General features: G+C 40.9%; 1 protein-coding gene and 1 non-coding gene across 3 annotated transcripts; both read right to left on the bottom strand.

The window, feature by feature from the left end:
• Positions 1-546: 546 nt before the first annotated feature.
• Positions 547-20,112, bottom strand: ZBED3 (zinc finger BED-type containing 3). 2 transcript variants are annotated; one of them, XM_054578509.1, is made up of 4 exons: positions 19,915-20,112; positions 19,272-19,362; positions 13,148-13,308; positions 547-5,281 (listed from the first exon to the last, which is right to left on the bottom strand). In XM_054578509.1, exon 4 carries the CDS (start codon positions 5,265-5,267, stop codon positions 4,593-4,595), a length of 675 nt encoding a protein of 224 aa, XP_054434484.1. In that variant the 5' UTR covers positions 5,268-5,281; positions 13,148-13,308; positions 19,272-19,362; positions 19,915-20,112; the 3' UTR covers positions 547-4,592. The 2 variants fall into 2 exon arrangements, with proteins under 2 accessions (XP_054434484.1, XP_054434485.1); XM_054578510.1 differs by lacking the exons at positions 19,272-19,362; positions 19,915-20,112 and adding an exon at positions 17,386-17,482.
• Positions 15,180-15,317, bottom strand: LOC129074744 (small nucleolar RNA SNORA47). The gene has a single exon (XR_008529562.1). It is a non-coding gene; the product is annotated as a small nucleolar RNA SNORA47 (small nucleolar RNA).
• Positions 20,113-21,681: the final 1,569 nt, after the last annotated feature.

Raw genomic sequence — 21,681 nt, forward strand, 5'->3', positions numbered from 1 at the left:
CAGTGGGAAATCTCCAGCATGAAACTTCACAAACCACTTTTGACATGTTTGATCAGTCACAGCGCCTCCATGCACTGCACAATATTTTTTGTGTGTGTTTTAGTTGTGTTTTTACCTTTCCTGAAATAATAAAGCATAACATGCCCATATTTTGTGTATTTTCTTCCATTTTCAATATTAAAACAGCTACACAAAAACTCACTGATTTTGGTACATTTTTTAAAAAAATGCATATTGACATGACAGCTATCACAATACGATCTAACAAAATTGTTTTGAATGAAGTTGAAGACCACTAAGTGCTACAAGAGCCATCTTATGGGGAAAAACAAATGAACTTTTTGGCCAACCCAATAGAAGAGTGATAGCGTAAAGGTATTTTTTCCTTTCTAAAAAGTCCAAATTCAGATCTTACAGTCCAGCTTACAAATCCATATAAAGAAGTTAAGTGTCAGTACTTAAGAGAAATTTTTACTATTAGTGCAAAAATTGCAAAAGAAGAATGAAATACATAAACATGTTGTTAGCAGTTTTACCAAGGTCACAGGACTGTGTGGCCTTGTTCTTCCCCCCTGCTGTTCTTCCCAGATTGGGGCATTGCATTTATATTACTTGAGTAATGAAAAAATTAGTTTTAAGAAAAACATTCCTGATAATGACATGCTAGAGTAGTTGATTGGATTCAAATCAAACAGCCCAATAACTGATACTAATTAGATTTTATTGACTAGACAGCTTAAAAAATCATTACTGCAATTTCATTTTAGGCTAATTTTTCTAATTCTACTCAGAGAATTAAATGATTAGTTATATTAATAATTATGAGAGAACTAACCCATAAAAATCTTAAACACACTGAGTGGATTTGATGCCTCAAGTATTTATTAAACAGCTATGTTATGCAAGGCATTGTGGGAGTAAAAGAATGAGTGAACTCCAAGGGCTCCGGGTCTGGCAAAGAACCCACCTAGCCATATGCTAAATGGTCTGTTCTAAAGGATGTGAGATATAAATGCTATAAGAGTCCAGTGCAGTAAGCAATCATCTCTAAATGAGGAGGAACCAAGGGAAGCTTCGTGTGGGCAGTCAAATTTTGGCTTGGTCTTAGAAAAATGAGTGGATTTTTCATACTCAGATTAAAGGAATTTTTAAGTGGAGGCAGGGTGATCAGAGACACAGAGGCACCAAGACTAGGGCATGTCAGGAAGAACAAGGAATCCAGTTTGGCTGGAGAATATGTAGGGGAGGGGACAACTAAGACTGGCCAGTGTGGGTGGATTTGGATGTCAGGCCACGAAGTTGAAGCTTGTAGATGATAGGTGTTCTTTGGGGGCTCTTGAGCAGGAAAAGTGATACCAGCACTGGCTCGGTACAATCCTTCAGGCCAAGTTGAGTGTCAGGTAGGGGACAGTGGGGGAAGACAAGGATGAGAAGATGAATTCCAGATTACTGATAAATGGGGCTTGAGTTTGACAGGTGGCATCTTAAGAAAGACAGGTGTGAGATTTTGTAGAAATAGACTCAGTAGATTAGGATCCAGTGAGGCTGCAGTTCAAGTCCCACACTGTCTCTTAGTAGTTATGTGACTCTGAAGACATTACATAGCTGCCCTGAGCCTGTCTTTTCCTCTGCAAAATGGGCATAAGAGCATTTATGTCACGGGGGTTGCGGCAGGATCGGCAGTTATTCTTGTAAAGCATTTAGCACGGCCCTGGCACATGGTGAATGCTTAGTGTGTGTTAATGTCTCTGATGGTTTAACCTGGAATTGGAGTTAGGAAGGAAACAGGTGTGTCAGCCAGGTGGCTTAATACAGCAGCTAGGATCCTGGCATCTGGGTAAAGACTGGATTTGTATCTCAGCTCTACTACTTAACAGCTGAGTTCTTATATAAGCTACTTAACTCCTCTGTCAGTTTCCTTAGCTGCCAAACAGGCATAATACTGGATTGGCCAAAAAGTTCTCTTAGTTTTTTCTGTAAAATAAAAGACACATTTTTCATTTTCACCAATAACTTCATTGATTTGTGTATTTTGAGTATGTTGGTTATCTCCCGCAAGATAGAACATTGACTGTTCTCAGTTAATGTCTCAATTTGATCGCTATCAGCTTCAGCTGGTCTCCCTGACCGCGGAGCATCTTCCAGTGGAAATCTCCCACACAAAACTTCACAAACCACTTTTGACACGTTTGATCAGTCACAGCACCTCCATGCACTGCACAATCTTTTTTGTGTGTGTTTCAGTTGTATTTTTACCTTTCCTGAAGTAATAAAGCATAACATGCCCATATTTTGTGTATTTTCTTCCATTTTCAATATTAAAACAGCTACAAAAAAACTCATCAATTTTGATACGTTTTAAAAAAATGCATATTGACATGACAGCTATCACAATATGATCTAACAAAATTGTTTCAAATGAAGTTAAAGACAGTCGCCTTTAGTGCTACCAGAGCCATCTTACGGAAAAAAGCCAAACGAACATTTTGGCCAACTCAATATTAGTACCTCCTTGTGGAGGTGCTATGAGAATGAAGTAAAAGAATACATGTAAAGTGTGTATGTACCTGATACATTTTAAGAGTCCAGTAAAGGTGAGGGCTGGGGATGTGGGGTTGAATAGATTTGCCCTTTCCATCTGTAGTGGCAGTTATGCAAGTAAAAATGCAAACACGCAGCAGGGGATTAGACATGAAGGACAGGCTGGGGTGGGGGAACACTCAGTGCTGGAAGTGTTCAGGAGCCGTTGGCATAGAGATGATTATTGCAGCTCTTAGAGGTAGAGGAGCTAAGAATGAGTGCGGAAACTGGCTTAAGCAAACAATTAGACAAATCCAGATGTAGGACATTCTATTAGACAGGTGGCTGGGACTCTTTAAAGAGTGTCATGAGAAAAAAAGCAGTAAGGGGGATGTTGTAGACTAAAAGATTATAAAAGGGTTATAATCAAAACATATTAACTTTGGAGCCTTTTTTTAAAAAAAGGTAAGACATTCTTGGGAAAATTGGGGCATTTTGAGGACTATTAGAGACTACTAGGAAATACTTTATATTCTTAGGTATGATAATTGCACTGTAATGTAGAAAATGTCTTTATTAGCAGATACATACTGAAATACTTAGGGATGAAAACTGATGTATGTATGGGGTGGAGGGAAGAAAAAGTAAATATGACAAAATGTTAATTGTTCAGTTCAGGTGGATGTTACAGGTATTCATTGCACTAGCCTTTCAACTTCTTCTAGATGCTTGAAATTTTTCAGTATATAAAAAAATGAGGGAAAATAGACCTAAGAAAAATTGTTTGGGAACCAGCCTGTATTAGGAAAAGGAATTCTGTAGAGGAAAAGCAGTTTCCCCCTACCAATGGAGAAACTTCAAGAAGGGAGAGACTAAGCAAAATGAAGCTTGAATAAATAATCATATTCAGCCACTGGGAGATTGAGGTGGCTTCTTAAAGAGTCCAGTGTAGCATAGAAAGCTGACCATGGAATGAAGGAATCAAAGAATGGGGAAGAAGAAGAGGCAGGAAGGATGGCCTAATCCTCCTTAGATGGTGGTTCAGGTGAGAGCGTCCAGGCTGGGGAAGTATTTCTTTTCAGTGCAAGGGAAACTGGGCATTTCTGACAAAGAGAAAGTCTGGGTAAAGAGAGGGAATAAAGAGGAAACGGGGAACTCGAATGAAGCAAAGAGCCAGTGAAGGTGGAAAAGGAGTGGATGTAAACATAAGAGGAAGTTGCCTCAGGTGGGAGGGATACCTCCTTTGAGCCAGAAGTGGGCACTGTGGAACAGGTGGGGAAGGCAGTGTTCTTCCTAGCAAGGAAGGATGAGGTCATGTTTTGCTACTAAGGGAGCAGGTGTGAGAAAGTGGGGACATTGACCACAGCTGCCAGTGGGTCTGAAACGGGAAAGAATACGGCTGAGATGAAACAGACCAAGGTGCACTTGGTGGTGTGCAAAGTGGGGAGGAGAGTAAACAGGGTTTCTCGGGATTGTCCTGCGGAGGCGTAAGAGATCATGAGGGTAAAGAGCAGCCGTGGAAACTTAAGTGGGCCCGCTTTTCTGAACTTGGTGTTGGGTAAAGACTGCTCATCAAAGATTTATTTACTCGTTAGGAAATTAATAAAACTCTTCCTTTTGGATAAAATGCTTTTTACCCTTATTTCCAGAGACCCTCACCCTGGGTTGTCCTGGCCAGTGTACAGGCACATGGTGATAGCCTTTGGTGTGTAAGGAAGCTGTCCTTTCAGAGTCACCAGGTAGAAAGTCTCAGGAGATTTAGGTTCAACGGGCTGCTTGAGATACGATTCCCAAAGGCAGTTGGAGGAAAACCGCTCCCTGCACGAGTGCCCACTAAATGCCAACAGAAAAGGGGGCCGCTGGAGCTTGCGCTTCCAGGCACCCCAGGCAGAGTAGAAATGATTTTTGGTTTTGTTCAGGCCTCGGAAGCAATTTTCAAGGTCCTAATTTGAGATCCCGATTCACCGGGAGGCAGCGGGTCTGAGATTCAGCCCCCAGGGGAGGCTGAAAACGCCGGTCCGCGGACCACACTTAAAGTAGCACTGGCACGGGACGGCGGGAGCGACCCAAACCTACAGCTGGACCTTAGTGATCATGCAGCCGTCCCTCTCCCCCTCGGGCTCCTCTTTGAGCGGAGTCTGCAGCGGGGCCGCAGCCAAGGCGCCTTCGCGACGGCTTACTTCCCGTAGCCGCGCTTGCAGCGCCTCCCTCTCGGCCTGAAGCTCCCGCCGCGCCTGGGCCGCGGCGCGCTCCTCCTCCTGCAGGGCCCGGCGCCTCCGCTCCAGAGCGCGCTCGCCCTGCTCCACGGCCGCCTCGCGACGCGCCAGCTCGCGCTCTCGGAGGCTTCCCCGTACGGCCAGCGCGCCCATCTGCTCCAGCAGGCGCGCCCAGTCGCCCTCTGCGGCCGCAGCAGGGCCTGGGGCGGGTGGCGGCGAGCGGCGGGCGGCGCTCTTCTCCAGCTCTCGCCGGTGCGCGCTCTTCAGGTGCCTCCACAGCGCCGGCGTGCCCGCGTGGAAGCCTGGGCCTCGGCTCACCTGCTCCCCGCACAGCCGGCAGGTGGCCCAGTAGCCCGACGGCTGTCCAGGGCGCGCCGGGGCCAGGTGAAAGTACCCCCAGGCCTCGGAATATGGCGCCCCCAGGCGGCCGGCAGGCGCCGGCTCCAGGCCAGGAAAAGGGCCGCCTAGCGCAGCAGCATCGTCCTGCCCACCTGGCTCTTCCATGCTCACTGCCAGTTCGTCGCTCCTCATCCTCTTTGCAGCGACTGCATACCGAGGGGAGAAAAGGTAAGAACAACAAATTTTATATACATAGATATACACACACTCAAACAACTTCTATGATTATAGTTAGCCTGTGGAAATAATGCCTTCCTTTACTACAGGTAAAAATTCTGTCAGTTTTCGTTAGATACCTGGGTTTCTTTTTCAGTATTATTAATTACTGATTCCTCAGGGAAAAAAACGTAAAAAATTTTCAGCTCTCTTTTCCTAAGAATTCTCTAAGAAATGGGTCCCCAGCTAATGTGTATTTACACTAAAATTGGGAAGCCAAGCTTCTTAAATGAAAAGAACTAGCTATGTAAGTGCTGTATGTATATATTAGTTTTAAAATTTATTTTTCAGTTACAGTTGACATACAGTATTATATTTGTTTCAGGTGTACAACATAGTAGGCATTTTTGTAACTTTGGAAGGGAACACCCTGATAGCTCTAGTACTCACCTGACACCATACATAGTTATTACAATATTATTGACTATATTCCCCGTGCTGTACCTTATATTCCTGAGACTGTTTTTATAACTAGCAATTTGCACATCCTAATCCTTTCCCCTTTTTCACCTATCTCCACAACTGCCTTCCCACCTCACAACCACAAAAATGTTCTCTGGGGAAAAAAAAGTTCTCTGTATCTATTAGTTTCTGTTTTGTTTATTTTGTTCTTTAGATTCCACATGTAAGTGAAATCATATGGCATTTGTCCTTCTCGGTCTGACATTTCACTTAGCATAATATCCCCTAGGTTCATCCATGTTGTCACAAATGGCAAAATTTCATTTCTCCTGGCTGAGTGATACTCTATTGTATACAGAGTGGGGCAAAAGTAGGTTTACAGTTGTTTGTATGGAAAAATAATACAATAATTAATAATACCAGAATAAACTCCCATATTTCATGTACTCACAACTGTAAACCTACTTTTGCCACACCCAGTGTATGTATCAACTCTTCATTATTCATTTGTCCATGGTCATACACTTAGGTTGCTTCCATATCTTGGCTGTTGTAAATAATGCTGCAATGAACATAAAGATGCATATATCTTTCTGAATTAGGGTTTTGGATTTCTTTGGATAAATACCCAGAAGTGGACTTGCTGGGTCATATTGTAGTTCTGTTTTTTAATTTTTTTTTTTTGAGGAACCTCCATACTGTTTTCCATAGGGGCTGCACCAGTTTACAGTCCCACGAACAATGCACAAGGGTTTCTTTTTCTTCACATCCTTGCTAACATTTATGATGATACCCATTTTGAGGGGTGCGATCATATCTCATCGTGGTTTTAATTTGCATTTCTGTAATGATTAATGATACTGAACACCTTTTCATAAGTCTGTTGGTCATCTGTATGTCCTCTTTGGAGTAATGTCTATTCAGCTCCTCTGCCCATTTTTCAATTGGATTGTTTGTGCATGCATGCGTGTGTGTGTTAATTTGTGTAAGTTCTTTATATATTTTGGGTATTAACTCCTTATTAGATGTATCCTGTGACTGTCTTCTCCCATTCAATAGCTTGTCTTTTTGTTTTGTTGATGATTTCCATCACTGGGCAAAAACTTTAGTTTGAGGTAGTCCCATATGCTTATTTTTGTTTCCTCTTTCCCCAGGGAGATATTAAGAGAAAATCACTAAAAGCAATGTCAGAGAGTTTACTGCCTTTGTTTTCTTCTAGGAATTTTACAGTTTCAGGTCTTACATTTAAGTCTTTAATCCATTTTGATTTTATTGTATGTAGTGTAAGAAAGTGATCCAGTTTCATTCTTTTGCATGTATATGTCCAGTTTTCCCAACACCATTTATTGAATAGACTCTCTTTATCCCATTGTATATTCTTTCCTCCATTGTCATTTATTAAATGACCATATAGGCATAGGTTAATTTCTGGGCTATTGATCTATGTGTCTATTTTTATGCCTGTTCCATGTTGTTTTGATTATTATGGACTTGTAGTATAGTTTGATATCAGGTCATGTAATACCTCCAGCATTGTTCATTTTTGTTAAGATTGCTTTGGTTATTTGGGGTCTTTTGTGGTTTCATGTAAATTTTAGGATTATTTGTTTAGAGTCTATGAAAAATGCCATTAGTATTTTGATAGAGATTGCATTGAATCTGTAGATTGCTTTGGGTAGTACAGACATTTTAATGGTGTTAATCCATGAGCACTGTATATTCTTCCATTTATTTGTATCTTCTTCAGTTCTTTCTTTTAGTTTTATAATTTTCCAAGTACAGGTCTTTTATCTTCTTGATTAAATTTATTCCTACATATTTTATTCTTTTCATGTAATTATAAATGACATTCATTCCTTAATTTCTCTTTCTGATAGTTTGTTACTGGTGTATAAAAATGCAATTGAATTCTGCATATTAATTTCGTATCCTACTTTATTGAATTCATTTATTTTTTCTAATAGTTTTTTGTGGAATCTTTAGGGTTCTCTGTATATAGTATCATGTTATCTGCAAATGATGACAGTTTTACTTCTTCCTTTCCAATTTGGATGCTTTTTATTCCTTTTTTTTTTTTTTTTTTTTTTTGTGGCAATTGCTACAGGACTTCCCATACTATGTTGAATAAAAATGGTGAAAGTGGACCTCTTTGTCATGTTCCTGATCTTAGGGAAAACACTTTTATTAGCCTTTCATTGTTGAGTATGTTAGCTGTGGATTTGTTATATATGGCCTTTATTATGTTGAGGTGTGTTCTCTTAATTCTCACTTTGCTGAAAGCTTTTTCTCACACATGGATGTTGGGTTTTGTCAAAAAATATTTTTTCTGCATATGTTTATATGATCATATGATTTTTATTCATTTTGTTTATGTATTATATCATGTTAATTGATTTGCATCCTGGGAAAAATCCTACTTCATCATGGTATATGATCTTTTTACTGTATTGCTGAATTTGGTTTGCTAATATTTTGTTGAGGATTTTTGCATCTATGTTCATCAAGGATATTGGCTTATAATTTTCTTTTTTGAAAGTGTCTTTGTCTGGTTTTGGTAGTGCTGTTCTCATAAAGCGAATTTGGAAACCTCTTTTCTTCAATTTTATGGAATATTTTGAGGTTACATATTAATTCTTCTTTAAATGTTTGATAGAATTCACCTGTGAAGCCACCTGGTCAGAGACTTTTGTTTGTTGTGAGTTTTTTGATTACCAGTTTGATTTCATTAGTAGTTATCAGTCGCCAGATTTTCTGGGGGTTTTTTTCCCTGATTCATTCATGGATGGTTGTGTTTCCAGGAATTCACCCATTTTTTCAAGTTTGTCCAATTTGTTGGCATATAATTGTTTGTTGTATTTTCTGACATGTGGTCTATCCTGGAAAAAAATGTTTAAGGTTCACTTGAAAAGTATGTGTGTTCGTCTGGTCTAATGTGTCATTTAAGGCAACTGTTTCCCTGTTGATTTTCTGTTTGGATGACCTACCTATTGATGGCAATGAGGCGTTGAAGTCCCCTACTGTTATTGTATTACTGTTGATCTCACCCTTTATGTCCATCAACGTTTGCTTTATGTATTTAGGTGCTCCTATGTTGGGTGCATAGATATTTATGAGAGTTATATTTTCTTGTTGGATTTATCCCTCTATCATTATGAAGTGCCCTTCTTTACCCCTTGTTATGGCCCTTGTTTTAAGTGTACTTTGTCTAAGTTTTGTTAGCCCAGATTTTTTAAAAAATTCCATTGCATGAAATATCTTTTTCTCTCCCTTTACTTTGAGTCTGTGTATGTCTTTCAATTTAAAGTGGGTCTCTTATAGTCAGAATATGTACAGGACTTAGTTTTTTAAAATTACGTCTTTTAATTGGAGAATTTAGTCCATTTCCATTTAAAATAATTATTGATAGGTATGTAGTTATTGCCATTTTATTGTTTTTTGTTGTTTTTGTAGTTCTCTCTTCCTTTATTCTCTTGCATGTTGATGACTCTCTATAGCGTTGCAGTATTTGGATTCCATTCTCTTTCTTATAGATTTTTGGTTTGTGGTTACCATGTGTTTGTCACATGTATCAAGCTATGTTTATATTGAATTGGCCAAAAAGTCCGTTTAGTTTTTTCCATAAAATAAATGACATATTTTTTATTTTCACCAATAACTTTATTGATTTGAATATTTTGAGTATGTCGGCTATCTCCCACCATTGGTTTCTAGTGGGTAGAGGCCAGGAGTGTTGCTAAATGTCTTCTAATGAATAAGAGAGCCCCACAGCAAATAACTATTTGCCAAAATGTCAATAGTACCAAGAAACTTTGCAAACCACTTTTGGCACATTTGATCAGTCACAGCACCTTCTCCACACACTGCACAATTTTTTTGTGTGTTTCAGTTGCATCTTAACCTTTCTTGAAATAATAAAGCATGATATGCTAAAAATGTCACTTATTTTCTTCCATCTTCAATATTAAAATGGCTGCACAAAAATTCACCAATTTTGATGTTTTTTTTAAATGCACACTGATAAGACACTGTCACGATACAATCTAACAGAATTGTTTCAAATGAAGTTAACAACAACTAAGCATTACTAGAGCCATTGTATGGAAAAAAGTAAAACAAACTTTTTGGCCAACCCAATAGCAGTCAGTTTTAAGTTGATGGTTGCTTAAGTTCAAACACATAAAATCACTTCAGTTTATACTGACCCCTCCATGTTTGTTTTTGTCATTATTTTTTACTGTGTGTGTGTGTGTGAGTATCCCTTAATTTATTGTTATAAATGCACATGTTCTCCCTACTTTTGGCTTATAACCTTAGTACTAGCTTTAGAGTTGTTTGATCCACTGCTTTTATTGTCTGTCAGTGAAAATATTTTTCTTTCCTATATTTTCTTATTCATATATTTTATCTTTCATTCTCTACTTAAAGAAGTCCCTTTTAACATTTCTTGTAATACTGGTTTAGTGGTGATGAACTTCTTTAGTTCTTTTCTTGTCTGGGAAACTTTATCTTTCAACTTGAAATGATAGCCTTGCTGGGTAGAGTAATCTTAGTTGAAGGGGCGTTTTTCCCCATCCCTTTGAAAATTTTGTGCCAATTCCTTCTGGCCTGCAGTTTCTATTGTGAAATCAGTTGACAGTGTTACGGGTGCTCCCTTGTAGGTAACTAACTGCTTATCTCTTGCAGTTTTTAAGACTCCCCGTCTGTCTTTAATCTTTGGCATTTTAATTATGATGTGTCTTGATGTGGGTCTATTAGGGTTCATCTTGTTTGGGACTCTTTGCACTCCTGGACTTACATGTCTATCTCCTTCACCATTTTAGGGAAGTTTTCAGTCATTATTTTTTTTAAGCAGGTTTCCAATTCCTTGCTCTCTCTCTTCTCCTGCTGGTACTCCTATGATGCAAATGTTAGTATGCTTGATGTTGTTCTAGAGGCCCCTTAAGCTATTTTCATGTTGGTGGGGGGATTCCTTTTTGCTATTCTGATTGAGTGTTTTCTGCTGCCTTGTCTTCCAGATTGCTGATTCGGTCCTCTGCTTCATCTAACCTGCTATTCCTCCTAGTGTATTCTTCATTTCAGATATTGTATTCTTCATTTCTGATTGGTTCTTTTTTATGGTTTCCATCCTTTGTTGAAGTTATCACTGAGTTCATCTATTCTTCCCTCAAGTTCACTGAGCATCTTTATAACCCATGTTTTCAATTCTGTATTTACTACTTGTCTTCATACTGTTATTTTTCTGGAGTTTTGTCCTGTGGTTTCATTTGGAACATGTCTCTTTGTCTATTCATTTTGGCGGACTCCCTATAATTGTTTCTATGTATATAGATCTGCTACCCTCCCAGTCTTGTCATAGTGGCCTTATGTAGTAGGTGTTCTGTGAGGACCAGTGCTGTAGTCTTCCTGGTCACCTGAACTGGCACTCCAGGAGTATCCCTTGTGTGGGTTGTGTGTGCCCTCCTGTTGTGGTGAATCTTGATTGCAGGTGGCATGTCAGTGGGTGGGACTGACCATCAGGTTGACAGTCTGAGGGTGAGCCATGACTGCAGTGGACAAGTTCTTGTGTGGGGGCTGACTCCATGGAGTAGGAGTCACTTCAGTATGGCTCTGGTGCCAGCTGAGTCTGCCCTTTGGGTATGTTGTTTGTGGAGCTGTGTGGGTAGTTCTCTGCCATGGTCTGAAGCCAACCACCATGTGTGTTACTTCTGGAGCCCCTTGGGAGGCTCTGGTGCAGGCCCAGGTCAGCTGCCATTTATGCCAGGCTTGGGGCTGTCTTGTGGGAGCTACAAAGCGATCTGTAGTTAGCTGTTACTTGTGCTTGGCTTGGACATGCTTGGGAGAGGCTGCGCTGTGAGCGAAGGCCAGATGCTGCTAGTGCTGAGCTTGGGACCCTTTGGTGGGCACCACATGTGTGCTGAGGTCAACCACCACTTTTCTCCAGGTTTGTGGCCCCCTGGCTAAAGCTATGTTCCAAGCCAGTGCTGGCTGCCCCTTATGCCAGGATTGGGGTCACCTGATGGGAGAAGTTGCGATGCAAGTTGAGACCAGTCACTCTTTGTGCTGGGCTTGGGGCAACTTAGCAAGAGGTAGAGAGCACACTGAGGCCAGCTGCTGCTTTTTGGGGGTTTGTGGATCTTTGAGAAATTTTAGGAAATTTCGCAGCACTAGCCGAGGCAGCCCACTTATGGGAAAAAGCCACCAGATGGGCTCGGGTGGCATCTCTGGGAATCACCAGGGCTGGGTAGTGTTAGTCAGGTTCATGGAGACCACAGATTTGGTACCTGCCTGCACCTGCAGGTTTGCTGGGGGGATTGCTCAACAAAGGAACAATGGTGCCTGCCAGCACTTCCATCCTGGAGAGAGCTGCCCTGACCCTTGACCCTCTAGGCCTTGCCCTGAAGCTAGTCAGTTTAGTTTCTCCCTGTATGTCCTTAGTACTTTTGGGGTTGCTGATCCTGCACTGGAGCTCATAACAAGTGAGTCTGTGAGTGAGTGAATATGTGCACATGCCTTTTGAGAGGACACTTGAGTGTCCAGAAGCCCCATATCCCTCCTGTATGTAATCCCTGCTGGTTTTCACAGCAAGATGTTGTGGGATCGCCTCTTCCTGGGGCTGGTGCCCTTGGATGGGGAGCTTACTGGGTGGCTGGGACCCCTTGCTCCTCAGGAGAGATCTCTGCAGCTGAGATATTCTTCCAGATTCTTAATTGCCACACCGTTTGTGTGGTAACTACCTGTTCCATGTCTCTGCCCCTTCTACCCTGTCTCATTGTGGGTTCTTCTATATATCTTTAGTGATAAAACATCTGTTCAGCTAGTCTTCAGATGGTTCTCAGTGGCAGTGGTTCTATAATTTAATTGCAGTTCTGATGCAGTCATGAGAGAGGGCGAGCATAGCGTTTACCTACTCCTCCACCTTGACTGGAAGTCTGCTTATATATTAGTTTTAATTAGTCTCCTCTGATCTCCTACAAAAAGTTATTCTTTTTTTTTTTTTCCAGAATAAGAGCAAGGTTCCCTTTTGCAGTTTTCTCTCAGTGTTGCAGAGTAAGCTTTAGAAGTAAGCAGAAAATAAAGTTTTAGGAGTGAGTTTCTTAAACTTCAGGGGTGAAAGTGCCAGTAGTGAACAGCCTTTTAAAAAGGTTTCAAAGGGTACTTCTTTCAAGATAAAAAGTGTCTTCATTTTGTGATTTTTCTTAAAGAAAAGAACTTTAAATTTTATTTCTCAATTACAGTTTATATTCAATATTATTTTGTATTAGTTCCATGTGTATCATTTTGCGATTGTAAAAATGTTTATTAGAAAATTAACAGTACTACAAGCCACTAAAATATTTTTAAAATTTGCACATTTAGGAAATAACAATACACAAAGCGGCTTTCTAAACTTTTACCTTTAAATTAGTCGGAGGTCCATGTCCTGAGGGCACTGAGGTCCCTGTCATTGCCTCAGGGTTTCCGGCCAACCCCAGGTTCTCAGGCAGAGACTGCAGCGCTAGCCCTGAGTTTTGAAGAACCATCAGCAGTGCCAGGAGTAAATTCAGGGGACAAGCAGCTGAGTAAAAGAAATTCAATGAAACAACCTTCAAGATAGATACTAGAAACACTGGTTAATGCCATGTCCTTCTAGTGTCCATTTTTTAAGACCTCCTACTAAGTGTTTGAGTCATAAAGCAAATAAAATAAATTTTCTATATTGCTCATCCCCAATAACTGACCCCCTCTATGTATTTGCAAGAGATGTAGCTTGGTCAATACTTTTAATTAAGGAAGAGAAATAAAGAAAAATAATAGCTTCTTGCTTTGTCCAACAAAATATCTGCGTTAAAAGGATCCAAACACAACACAGTACTATCACTGGAAAGTCTTTTCTATTAGGAAAACAATTTACCACTGCAGTAACCTGTCATACAAGGGGGGCTAGGAAAGGTGAAGTTTATTTTTTAGGAAATAGCCTTACAAAGGACCAAATGTGTGATTCTAGACAGACTTGCTTTGAAAGTTTAAAGATAATAAGAGAACACAGGACAGCCTCTTGGAACTCATCTGAGAATTTATTTTAGGGGGAAAATCAAGGCCAAGGTGGGAGAATGCTGCACAGTGAGATAGCTAATGCCCCCTCCTACTGTCAGGGTTTGAACCAGCAGCAGTGAGATGATGAAGCCTCAGAATCTCTCATTAAATGCAACTGTGAATGACTGAAGACAAAGATGAGAACAGGAAAAATAAGTTGCTGTATCAATAGAACTTACTTTAAGATTTTAATTCAATTGCTAATAGCTTTGTTACAGATGAATTACCACTTTCTAAACCTCATTATTCCTTTCCCCTTTAAGCAAGTCTACTTAGGATCAGTCACAACATTTAATACATCTCTTGCATTTTGAAAAACATAATGAATTTACAAGAATCAGCAGAAGAGATAAGCATCAGGTCTCTTTTAACTAAAGAAATAGCCAGTTAAATATCTTCTGATACAATAGGCATTGATTTGAATATGGTTACTCCCAATTAGTATAAAAGCTCTTTTGAAATTAAAGGCTAGATTTCCCCTAAGAGATTTATTAAATTACTAAAGTCCTCAAAGTGGGAATAGGGGGAGGAGGAGGGGAGTTAGAGAGCACCTACAAAGATCATTTTAAAGAACTTATTTATTTACTTATTTATTTATTAGAGAGAAGGGAAGGGAGGGAGAAATAGAAGGAGAGAAACATTAATGTGAAAGAGAAACATCTATTGGTTGCCTCTCACATGCACCCCGACCTGGGACCAAACCCACAATCCAGGCATGTCCCCTGAGTGGGAATAGAACTAGTGACCTTTTGCTTTGCAGGATGATGTCCAACCAACTGAGCCACACCTGTCAGGGTGGATTACTTTTTTTACTGTTAGTAAGCATTATGGTTAGTAAAAAGAACCAGGTTTTAGTCTTAGAAATGCTGTTCGTTACCCATCTATATATTAAACTTTTCTACACTTCTTTTTCCTTTTTTTACAATTCCAATTCCTTCTATATTTGAAGCTTATCTTTCCTAGTGGACTACATGGTATAATGAATCCCTATTTTTATTGGATATATGAAAAGAGATTTAAAGTTTTTCTGTAATATCAAGACAATCATTTTGCATTCTGATATGCTTTCTTGAGCTGGGATTGAAAATTGCACATAACCTGCAGACCCTCTTGTGCCAAAGTCTGAGAGTTCCCCTAAAAGTACCAGAGTGACCAATTACTGTCATGCATTCCCCCCTGCAAGATGTGTCTGGGTTTCTGCAAAATTTGGGGTGCCCAGAGGAGTGCCGCTGACATGGGTACCATCTTCTGTAAGAGTGAAGGTGTAAACAAGGGTGAGAAGTACTAATTTTGATGCCTTAATCCTTTAGACTTAGTAGAACATCTGTTCTGAGCCAGGGACAAGCAGCACCACAAATGTCGGCCAGCTCAGCGCTGCCCCTCCAAGCATGACAGAGGGACATCCTCTGCCTTGGTAGGCCTTTTCTCTTGGAGGTCTTAACCAGCGGAAGGCAGCACGGTACAGAACTGCCTCACCTTCTCAGTCCTCCGCACACAGCTCCATTCTGGCTCATACAACCTTCTCTTCAGACTCAGTAGTTAGAGAGAGACCAGCAGTGTGGGGCCGCAGGTCATAACGGCCTGCCCAGCTCTGCTAAACAGCCCCTGAGCTCATTTCAACCACCCCTGTACGTGCAGAGGGAGAGAAGTCTCCCAGTCAACCACCTTGGCTTGGAAGTGAAGCCGTAGACTCTTCAGCTACAACCCTAATACATATAGAACTCATACAAACTTACAAGGAAGAGACAAACAACCCAATTTAAAAAAATGGGCGAGAATTATGAGTACGCAAAGGACCTAAGCATAAAATCAAATGTCCAGGACACTTGTGAAAAGATACATAACATCACTTATATTCAGGGAAGTGCTGTTAAAGTAATAATAAGATCTCATTTCAGATCCATCATAGTTACAGAAATGAAGGAGTCTGTCAGCCAAAGCTGGAAGGAAGGCAGAGAAAAGGGTACGCTCATGCATTACTAGTGGAGATGTGAAGGCTTTTAGGAAAGCAGTCTGGCAATTTTGACTGTTTAACAATGGATTTAATCAGGAATTCCACTCATGGGAATTTTTCCGAAGAACTAAAAGTACTAAGGTGTAAACTCATATGTGTACAGTATTACTTATTGTAACAGAAAGCTAGAAACAAGGGAATATCTATCAGTGAATGGCCAGGTAAATAATACATGGTTACTTCAGCCATTATGATGCAGCCATTAAGAAGGATGGATTGGAGCTCTGCCAGATGAGCTAGAGGGATTTCTAAAGGAACTGCTCAGTTTCTTTGGAGAAAAGCAAATTTCAGAAGAGTGTGTATGATATTATGATTATTAAATAATATAAAGATCTGTATAGCTATGTATATATAAAGATAGGTAAGGAAGGAGACACATTATGGGCTGAAGGGGTGAGAACTGATGTGAAAGAAGGGTGAGAGGTAAATACAAAAGGGAGAGAAAAAAGTACTAAGCTTGCCCGTGATCATGTGTATACACTTAGGTAGTATATGTCTAAGGTAGGACCTCTACATAAATACAAAGATTTATAAAACATTCCTCATGCCTGTGAGCTCGGGCTGGGCTAGGCAGCCTTAACTATGGAGGCTGGAGGGACCAGTTCTGTGAGGCAATAGTGCCCTCTGCCCCTGGAGGGAACGCGGTGTGTGGGGTTGTTTGGTTTTGGGTGGTGTGCTGTGCCCTGCCCATGCAGGATTTTCTATATCCACAGGAGATGCAGGGTGCCACGGGAGAGCAGCCCACCTCGCCCATCGAGCTCCCTGGCACAGGCAGGCACTCAGGGGACACTGCACCGAATGCAATGAACCTGACTCTGTGTTTCTTACCCAGTTCATCTGAGTCTCCATATCTCCACTTGTCAAGGGATGAGATAAGATTATCTGCCTCTACACTGGTGGCCCACATTGGATAATGCAAGTGACTCACTGTTGGACTTTCCAGTGCTATATAAATTCAAGGCATGAATGAATGAAGCTCCCAATATTTACTGCTCAAGCATGCCCACATTAAGATCTTAGCGCCTAAAAGGCAGGATTATTTTTCTCTTTGACATTCTATTACTCAATACAGTAAGTAGGTAGTTTAAGTTGGAAGAATTCTCCTGAGGATTTCTGAATATAAAAAGCAAAGAATCACAGATCTTTTCCCTTCCAAATGTATTTTCCCTTCTTAAATTAACTTTCACGCAGAATAGGTTACTCATTACTCAGGTAGAAGGCGGTGGGGAGCTCTGGTTACCCAGAGCCCTGTGATACGCATTTCTTCCTTTCCAAGTACTCAGCAAAAGGCACATCCATGAACTAGTTGGTTCGTTAACAAGAAGAAAATGAACAAAATAAAAGGCCCCTTAATTTTTCTTTAAACAGTTTTTAAACTACCAGAAAGGTGCCAATGAATGTAAGTATTTTGCTTACTTCCATTCACCCCATTCATTCTTTCATTCACATGCTCATTGTGCATCCGCTCAGGGTCAGGCGCTTGCTTGCTGCCCAGGATGCCCAGAGGGTAACTACATCGTAGGTCCCTGCCTTCTGGGAGCTCACCGTCTGGTGGGGAGAGGTGCTCCCAGCAGTAGCTCTGGTGCACGTTGTAAAGGTTCACTTAGGCAGGCGAATCCATCACATCGTGTCCACAGTGGGGAAGGGGTGGGTCTTCGGGACCCTAACACAAATGTTCATGCAGACACTGCTGCTTCAGCACCCCTTCCCTTCCCCGCCTCCCTCAGGGTACAAAATTCACAAAAACACACTACCACTCGTGCTGGCTCATAAAGTTCCAGTTCTTTAGTCAAATAGCTAGGCTTCCAAGCTCATATTTTAAAATAAAATTTCTTGAAACCAAACAAAAGCACACTAGCATGAAATTAACAGTGGACATTTTCAGCCCAATTTCAGGGGAAAAACAAGCTGGGGGAGGGGGAGCAGAGTTTAGTTATGCCGTGGTAGGGGAGAGAATAGCAACGCTGGGACTGCATCTCTGAACTGTCCTGTGAGTGAGTTTAATGAAGGGCCCATTTTCTGGAAGAGATAATAAAAAGTCTAAACCTGTGGAAGATAATATACATTAATTGCCTCTGTATTTGAAGTTCTATTTGAAATTCTCTGAAGAAGTTCTAGTCTGCCAATAACCTACCAGGTTAAAACCCAGATTCCTCAGTATGTTCTCCTTGAATACTAACATAGAGAATAAGGGAAGAGATCAAAACCTGGATGAATAATTTGTGTAAATATGATAATGTGTACACAGCGTATGACTAAAACACTGAGAATCATCCTATAAACCACCCATAAAAGTTAATTATATTATTTTATACTTAATGCTTGTACACATACAAAACACTGGGCAGGCTAAAGGCCAAAGAATCAGGCAATGCTCTCAAAAAGAAGTGGAGGGGCTGCAGCTCTATCTGTCCTTCCATTGTCAATCACTTCACTTAGATTAATCCACTGGAGTTATACAGAATTATGTGCAGGTTGAATCTGGATTTAAGCTAAGAAATTCACACTTAATGTGAAATCTATACAGACTTGTGTAAAAACACTAAAAACAATTTCATTTATTTCATCCCCCAGTAATTTAAATCAAAGCAGAACATAATTAAAACATATAATTAGCCTTGACAAGGGGAAGTATCAAGGAAACCACAATTCACTCATGTTAACCTGTCCATTTCTGTTGAAATACTAGCTTACTGCCAAATATTAATCTATTTATAAAGAGATCCAGATAATTAGAAAAATTAGTCTGGAATCACCAGGCTGAAGTTTAAAAGCAAGTAAAATGCCTCCAAATTGTAAAGTGTGGATATCTGGGTCAGGGAGGAAAAGATCAAGTGTGAAAGTATTTAGAAAAAGCTTAAACATGGACTGTAAAACATTTACTGGACCTGCAGCTATTTATCTAGCGAGTCAGGGATGTTCTCTAGATGTCAGAAGCCAAACTCGTAGATAACTCTGCCATTAGCTAAAAGGCTCAGAAGTATTCTCTCTCTAGCAATGCATTTTTTAAATGAAAATTATAAAGTGTTTTGCCCTAAAGTAGACCTTTATTTCAGTCCTACGTTGCTTTACTTAATACACATATTCCTAAAAAGAACGGTGTTGATCTATTTTATATTGGAAAAGTGCATAATTTAATATGAATTAGAGGGGATTTAAGCTGCACTTTGAAGGCCTTTGTAACACCAAGAGTTTTAAATTGAGAATCACCTCATGTTGGCTCTTGGCCTTTCTGCACGTTGTTGAATACTTTTTATTGTGCGTTGCCTCAACCTATTTTTGGCCAAAAAGGGTATACAAATAAAGATGAGTGCAGAAAATGATTAACTTAATTAAACATCAATTTCTTGAGCTATTTCTACAGCAGTTTCTCTTAAACACAGTCTTTTAGTCTGGGCTAATTAAAAGTTTAGAAGGTAGCAGGTACTTACTTTTTTCTTTCATGGAGGGAAAAACAAGTTCGCTTGGTAAGCTTCAGGCATTTGGTTAGCGTAAGTAGTCACAGCAAATTGGTTCTTTGTACTGGGAAAGGATCAGAAAATTCTTTTGTTTGAGCACCGAGGAGGTGGGGGGTAGGGTTTCTCCTTCCCAAGGTGGGAACCACTAAGGGAGTCTCGCTTAGAGAGAGAGGGCCCCCAACCCCTTGCACAATGTTAAAAGCCTGACTGTCCTAGGCACTGTTAACAAAGGGAGGGCAGACGATTTTCAGTACTGCCGAGTATGTTTTTGAGGGGATACTGTAGAGGAGAAAAATGAGGTCCTGAAAGAAATTAAATGGTGCCTTTAAGCAGAAACCAGGGCCAAATGCATCTTTTACAATAACGACAATCTGACCACCGTGAAGGAAAAGGCGCAGCCAGCACCCGGTGCCCAGCGAGCCGGTGATAACGGTAACAACACAAGTCGGGCTGCGGCCTTCGGGCGGTGGCTCACCTGCCGCCCCAGGCCCGGGCGAGCCCCCCAGCCGACCTCGCCACCCCGACCCCCTCCCACTGCGCCACCCCCGACTGTGCCTTGGGGAGGCCCCAGCGTGCCCTGGGTACTTGCTGCACCAGCCTCGAGGCCCACACTCACTCCATCATCCCTGGAGCACGGCGGGAGGGAGCCTGGCGGAGGGATTGCGGGTCCCTCCAGGATCCTCGCAGACATTTTGTCCGGAGCGGAAACCTCCGCTCGTCCCCCTTAAAGACACAGCGCTCAGTTCCCACGTCTGGAGGGTGCAGGGGGGACGGCAACGTGTGAACTGCAGTTAAAAGGACGGGCGAGTCACTCCTAAACCATCTAGGTCCACGAGTGACAGATACATGTTTGCCAAGGTTTAGAAATGAAACAAGAGTTTAGTGAATTTTTTTTTTAAATGTCATTTTTGTTATGTACCTTTTTCCATTAACCTTCCAAGACCTGGATTTCTCTCTGGAGTCTCTGAATGCAACTTGTATCCTTTCAGGTTCAAGGTGTGTGATGGCACGAGTTGTTAGAAGAAATGCCCTGAACCAAGGTCTGGACAGATAAAGGTAGGTAGGGCTCAGTGGTGATCACTAAAACTTAGTAACACCAGCATGGTGTATCAGTCAGCTTTTGATACATTGTATTCAGTGATTTACAACCAGGATTCTGTTGCCGATGTTGAAGCAAATAGCTTCTGCTGCTGGCAGCTTTGGCACCACTCCACCAGTTTCCTCTATTCCACGCTCCAGGTTGAAAGGTCAGCTTTCAGGAGACACACTCAGTGTGTGCGAGCACCAACGGTGAGGGAAGAGGAGTCCTGATTTGTACTATTTGCTGTTTCCATCATGTAAATACTCCCACTGTGGCCAATTTCAAGCAACTGACAGTTTAACAAGTGTCTTGCCAAGTTTCTGGAAATGTAACAATCAGCTCTCGCATGCCACTGTCAGGTGCTGCCCTTGAAACAGCTCACATTCTATTGGCCAAAGCAAGTCACATGACAAAGTCTGCTGCCAATGGGGCCTGAAAGTACACTCCTCTCATAAGGCAGCCTTGCAAAATCATGACAATGGGCAGAGATGGTATAATCCTGTTAAAAGGAGGTCAGGGAACACTGGTTACAAAAATATAATCTACTTTACATGCTTTGGTTCAGGGAATTTTTTTTTTTTTAACCTCATCCTTTCTATAAAATAGAGATTTAAAGTCCATTAAAGGAGTTTCACCTTACCATTCTAAGAATGGTTTAAGGAGAAGAAACTGGTTGGGTGTCTTCAAACGGATAATTTTATAATGTGAAGATTAACTATTAGGTTAATGTTCTTCTTCTCAGCCAAGAGAACATTGATGGCTGTGGACATCTGATTGAAAGAAAAGCAATATCAATGAATTAGATTAAAGCCATCTCTTATTCATGGTTTAATTAATAAACAAATGTTTAAAGTTAATTGTGGTAATACTTTTAACGAGAGACTTTTTACTTGGAGTACCTTAAACATCCATTTGGCTTTAAACTGACCATGTAATGAGATACACGATATTTTCATTAGTTCGTAAGACAGTTTTTAGTAAATGCGGGTTATGGGCAAAGCACTACCCTAAACCTGAAGAAGAATCTGGAGATTCAAGGGATCATTCCTGACCTCAAGATTATACTTCAGTAAGAGACACAAATGCAACTGCAAGAAGAAAGTGAAAAATGGTATAAGAAGAAACATTGTAGTGCCACACCAAATTGAGAACAGCTACATTTTCTGGAAGGTGGCAGCATTTAACAAGACCTAAAAAGGGGTAGGATTTAGATTCCTGGAATGCTTACTATCCTAGGAGGGTGTGTTTTGGATTTATTTTTAAAGTGCAGAGAAAAGGAGCCTGACTTTTCTGTGTTTGAGT

The sequence above is a fragment of the Pteronotus mesoamericanus genome, unplaced genomic scaffold, assembly GCF_021234165.1.
Source record: "Pteronotus mesoamericanus isolate MK-2021 breed Mesoamerican mustached bat unplaced genomic scaffold, CSHL_Meso_final contig_50, whole genome shotgun sequence".
In the NCBI taxonomy this organism is placed as follows: domain Eukaryota; kingdom Metazoa; phylum Chordata; class Mammalia; order Chiroptera; family Mormoopidae; genus Pteronotus; species Pteronotus mesoamericanus.

Bases quoted from the DNA above. Each gene is read 5' to 3' on its own strand.
- ZBED3 (XM_054578509.1), bottom strand. From the start codon at position 5,267: ATGAGGAGCGACGAACTGGCAGTGAGCATGGAAGAGCCAGGTGGGCAG.